General features: G+C 37.7%; 1 protein-coding gene across 1 annotated transcript; it reads right to left on the minus strand.

The window, feature by feature from the left end:
• Positions 1-4282: 4282 nt before the first annotated feature.
• Positions 4283-5628, minus strand: LOC103929577. The gene has a single exon (XM_009338799.3). It carries the CDS (start codon positions 5547-5549, stop codon positions 4653-4655), a length of 897 nt encoding a protein of 298 aa, XP_009337074.1. The 5' UTR covers positions 5550-5628; the 3' UTR covers positions 4283-4652.
• Between the last annotated feature and the right edge of the window lie 342 nt (positions 5629-5970).

The following is a 5970-nucleotide window of genomic DNA, read 5'->3' on the forward strand; positions in this document are numbered from 1 at the left end:
CGTCTGTTAGAATGTTTTGTTCAACATGATGCAATAAAGTTACATTTCGATACTTGTAGTATATATGTATGTATGCTTGAGGCTATGATATAGACTTTAGTTCCCTCCTCCTCGGAGAAAAATGTAAAAGAAGGGATCCTCTGGCTCGTCTTACAGACCAAAAAAAGAGATATTCTCCTGATACATTTGCCTTATTGGCTAGTGAAAATTTCATCGAAGATTGATGTTTTTCACCCGTTGATTCGGTGTACATTGTTCAATCACAGTTAAAGAATGCCCCTCTTTAAGGAAATTTGTGCTTTTTACAACTTTTTTGTGCTGTCAATGAGTCAAAGAAAGATTTGCCAGTGTTAGCTGAGAGTTGCACCCTTACAGTTCGCAGATCCACGGTCGTGGACTAGAAATATTGACCGAACAGAAGATTAATGTTATGAAGACACTGTTGAACCTAGGATAATATCTTCGGAACGTTTTCTGGAGTACATAGTACTAAACGTAGACTATGGAGTAGTCCGTTCTCTTGCTGTAACTCTCGAGAAAATGTTCGAAACCAGATCTCTCGAGCATTGTCACCCTCCTAGAGAAACTGTTTCTGCTATAACTTCTGCCCCTAATCCTTCTAATCGTCTTATTAATCAAACTCTCGACCTAGCATTAACGATCAAACTAGTTTTGGAGGTTATCTGAGAAGAATGTTGTACCAAAAGGAAGCGTCGGGTATGCGATATATCTTTCACAATGTGGGGACTGAAGCAAATGGTGCATATCCAAAGTGGAGCCTCAAACTTTTGGTGGAGAATCTGTCCATCTCTGTTTCTGAAGCTGAGAAGAAAAGAGGTTGTCAACAGGTGAGCTCCTACTCTGCCACTTTTTGTGGCAACTGGGGTTGTTTTTACATGTTTGTTAGTAGGGAATATACTTAATTGAGTGCAATGGTGTTTTAAGATTTATATAGCCGACCTCACTTAATTGGATAGACCTTGCTGTTGTTTGTCAATAGGGAATATACTTACCAGATGCCATTAAGGGAAGTTTGTGTACCTTTTTTTTTTCCTTCTTTTCAAGTTGATAATATATACATATCTAACAGTCCCCTTCCATTAAGGGATTTTTTGTAGGGCTCACTCTACTTCGTATTTCAACGATTCAAATGTCTATTTTTCAGGTCTTCGCTTAAAGATTCTCTCTATCAAAAATACCCAAATTTGAAACCGTTTGACCGTTGGATTAAACGGTTGTCATACTAATGTTTCTTTGAAAAATAGTATTCGTTTATATCCTTCACTACAATTGGATGACTTAAAGATTTTAGATTTTTTTTAATTTTTTGCAATGATGGTCTATGAATGATGTACTAAACTATAGATGGTATATGTACACTCATAATGCACTTTTGTTGAGAGATTCTTCAAATAAAATATCTATGCTGCTCATTCCGTAACTTTTTAACGAACCTAAACAATATATATAGGAGGTTTTTAGGGGAAGTGATCTCCATTTTTTTATATAAAAAAAATTAGGATTAGTTGTGAGATCCATACCACGACGAACTTTAATCTGAACCGTCTATTTTTCAAGTTGCACCTCATAGATCATCCTTACAAAATATTAGCCAAAATCAGAAATATTTGAGGCATTTAATCAAAGAAATTGACGAATACTTTGTTCTAAGAAAACCTTGAAATTTCATCGTGATAATTAAATAGGCAAATGATTTCGAATTAAATTTGATTTTTACAAGAATGATATATGAATTGAGATTTACAAAATAAATTGTTCAAATCGTTAAAGTTCAATGTAAAATATGTCCTGCAACTAATTCCTATTTTTTGAATAAAATGGAAATCCCTTCCGAATCCAGCACATGATATGCGGTGGATTCTATGATTGGGTCAATTGACCATCCCTTTCGACTCGATTGCAAACAGGACCAGCGATGCAGTACCAATACGACTAACTGGGAATTCATCAAGCTGACGACGACTTATTTCATTCTTTTACGGAATATACGCCTTAATTTTGTAATGAAATTAAGGAATTACAGATTAGTTAATCATCTGTATTTATCATTAAATTAACATGGTTCCAAAATATTAAATAATCAAAGAAAAACAGTTGATAATATAAACTCGCACTATATTTTAGAACCCAAAAGGGAGAAGAAAAAAAGCTAATTTTATTGTAGAAAAATAGCTGCCTTGGATGTTATAAAATTAAATTCTTTTGCTATTGGTACTCTAAAAATACGTGTTTAATTTTGTTTTAAAAAGTTTGAAGGTTCTTTTAGCCAAATTGGTATCTGATATTGTTATTACTCCTTACTTTGATCCTTAAGATTTAAAATTGATAAAAGTGGTCATTGAGATTTTTCGCCGTCAATCATGTTAGTCATTCTGTAAAAAAAAATCTCCGTTAAATTAAATAAGTCACCAGTTTAAGGGAAGGGGATGATTTAAAAAAAAATATACACTCAATTTAACGGAGATTTCTAACATAATCAAAATGATTGACGGTGAACAATTTTAGGGATTAGTCATATCAATTTTAAATCTCAATTACTAAAATAAGGAATTATGTTAATCTCATTTTGAAAATACCAACTAAAGTCTACCGATACTTTTGTTCTTAGTCTTTAAATATATGCGAAGTCCGAATTTTCACTCTCTAATATATTAAATTAAATAAATAAATACCTTATAAAACTGTGTTGCATAGCTGAGTTTTTAATTAGTTTTTGGATCAAGTTTTTCCAATACACGAATTTTAATATTAATATTTAACAGGAATGTAATGCATTTGGCTATAGGTTGCCGGGCAAGGTGGACATTTTCAATGAGAGTGATCAACCATCTAGTCAATGTTCCAAGGGATTCACATCATGGATTCTCTTTCAAAGTCAAGAACGCCTAATTCAACTGTAAAACAAAGACTTGATGATGCACATATCTAGTCTTCCTTTCTTTTTTAATTTCAAAGTCATCAAAATTATATTACCTTCATGGTCAAACAAAAGGATTAGTGATATGTCTATAAATCTAAAATTTCTGATTAACAAGATCCAATATGTCAGAAAAAACTGCATGATCATAACTTGAAAACGATGCGACGATTTAACTCTTGAATTTTTGTAAATTTCAAACTTGAGTCCTGTAGTTGTTCAAACACCTGAATTTCAAAGGGGTGTGTCTATTCATAAGCCATTTTTACTTCTCACACACCCCTCTCAATTTCAATTGTCGAATAAAATGAATTGAAGATAATCAAAGTACAAAAATTAATAAGGGTTTCTGAGAGGTAAAAATGAGTTTTGAAAAGCACTACCCTTTAAAAAACCAAGCTAGATCTCATAAGATAAAGGCTACATATGTCATACAAATGTCACATAAAGAGCTATTGTCGTGCTACGAAAGCAAAGGTTGTTTATGCAACTTTAAGCGTTTATGTCTATATTAGTGTTTGACAAAATGCTCAGACGATGCAAAAGTTTTCACGAGTTTCTTTTCAATATTTAATTTTATGATGTTTTCCTTTCATTTGATGATGATGAGATGACATCAGGACAATGTTTGATTTTATGGGACTTGTAGGTTCCACTTCCCTATTTTTTTTCCTTCTAAAAGGGGTACCCTTAGATTGATCCTCAATTATATTACATTTATTATTTTGAAATGATGGTATACCAAATTCGAAAAAGTAAGTAAAGACAACTCCATTTCTACTGTGGTAGGCCAAAACTCCTTTTCCTCCGTCCGCTCTTAAACCCCATGTGGTCAATGCATCGCTGCTCATGTTTGCATTTTTCCAAGTGCCCTAATATGTTAAATTACCTATAAAATCAAATTAATTGGCCGTAGCGAAAGTGTTTGGTTGGTACGAGTTCTTTTTTGTCCACCAAGTGCTTGATTTAATGTTTAGTGTCGACTAAGGATGTCTCGACATGTTACGTCGATAATCCTTGACAAATACTCTTGATATTACTCATTAAGTTGTTTCGGCATATGATGATATATGTTGATTTGTGTAATGATTTAGCTAACAAAAACAAGTCCACTAAGTGTTAGTAGAAATGGCACAGTGAATAAACTACAAATTATTTTTGTCAGCTCTGCCCATGCTTCTATTTAGAAAATTTGAACCTTTAACCGTGCAACCCTTTAAAGTTTGAATCTTGAATTCGCCACTATGCGTATGTTCTCTTTCCCTTGCACTCATGTTTATATTACGCTCAGATTAGTTTGGGAAGAATATTGCATCGATTTTTTGACGACAAAAAATGCTAATATTGTACCCAAATTATGGTTCTTCAAAACATTATTATCCAAAATTACAAACAAATTTACAACAGTTCACTCCAAAAACATATCTATTTACACAACCTCACATACTCTAGTGAAGTGGGAAAAAAAACACAAAAAACGAATGAAAACGTTGTAGCAAAATGATTGTTTTAACTCGGGAGACCGTTATTCAACGTGCCACGTCATTCCAAACGCAAATTAAACAGAAGAAAGCGGGTCCTACTCAGACTACCAATCACGACCGTAACCCACTTGCTGCCTGCTTCCTCGTGACTGTGGGGCCCAGGGGATCCCCGTCGGATCAAGAAACCACGATTCCTTTTTCCTTCCAGTTTTCCAAGACGCCCCGCCAAATTACGCAACGTCGACACCGACTTCACCCGCCCACGCCCCGGACCTCCGACCCGAAACGAACCGCTTCATGCCGCCCAAACCAGGCGGTTCGCTCTCCACGCTGTGTCTCGGCGTCGACTCGATAGACAGCGCGTCGAAATCGTACGCCGCCGCCCTGTCGCGCGCTCTCGACGTCGACATCACGCTGCTGTTTCTCGGCGGCGAGACTTCCACGAACGGCGATTTCGCCGATTTCTCCCGGTGTACTCCGTGCCTAAAAATCGCCCGAAAACTCGCAAAGAAACCGAGTTTTCGTCTCTCCGCCACCGGTTTAACGGACTTCTCCATGGACGTCTCGGCCGACGATCCGTGCCGATTCCTGAACCGACGCTTTCTATCCCTCTTCGATCTCACCCTCCCCATACACGAGACGTTAGGAGACGACGGCTCGATCATCGGAGCGTCCGATTTCCCGACGGATCCGGTCCGTTTCGGGAACAGTCTCGTGTTTCCGGCCTTGGAGTGCCGCCGGTTCTTCGGGTCGGCGTAGTTGTGCTTCTGCGGCTTCGGAAGCCCGATGATCGCCGCCTTCGACTTCAAGTTCTTCGAAAACCGCTGCGAGCTCGAATTCGAGTGCGAATATTGATTCGAATTCAAGTTATTGGCGTTGGAGTTTCCTTTGGTGGAGTCTTTGCGCTCGTAGAAGGCGTTGCGGTCGAACCACTCGTACTCTGCGTCTTTCGAGAGCCAGAAGGATTCCGGCGGGAAATCCGGCGCAACTTGCGGTTCATCGGCATCTTCTTCCGGCCGGTCGTGTCCGGCAGTGGTGGCGTCAGCCTGCGTCTCGCAGGCGATTTTCCGATCCATTGAGCCCCCCGCACACGCTGAAACTAGTGTTTCCAAATCGACTTGTGGCATATCGCAGAAAAAAAATTTTGTGAAAACTTAGAGGGAGAAGGAGAGAGAGGAGAGAGAGAGAGGCTGATGAGGAAGTTGTGAGAGGGGGAAGGACTTATAAAGGTGCGTTGTTTTCGCTGTTCTAAACATCTATGTTAGTGGCTGGCCATCACCGGATTAATATCTTAGCGTTTAAAAATTAAGAAAGGATGTCTAGATCTGCTGAGGATCCTAGACCGCTTAGGCACCCGCCTAGCCCTCCCAAACTCGCTTAGACACCCGTCTAGGTTGCGACTCATTTAAACAGAAAATAGATAACTTCATTTTGCATTTTATTTTATTTTCAATAAATTGTAAAGACTTGTTGAATACTTAAATGAATACACATTATATGTTTGTTCCTCATGTTTTCATTATGTTCCAATACTTCATAATATATATA

The sequence above is a fragment of a genome, unplaced genomic scaffold (assembly GCF_019419815.1).
Source record: "Pyrus x bretschneideri cultivar Hongxiangsu unplaced genomic scaffold, Pyrus_bretschneideri_v1 Contig9, whole genome shotgun sequence".
NCBI lineage: Eukaryota > Viridiplantae > Streptophyta > Magnoliopsida > Rosales > Rosaceae > Pyrus > Pyrus x bretschneideri.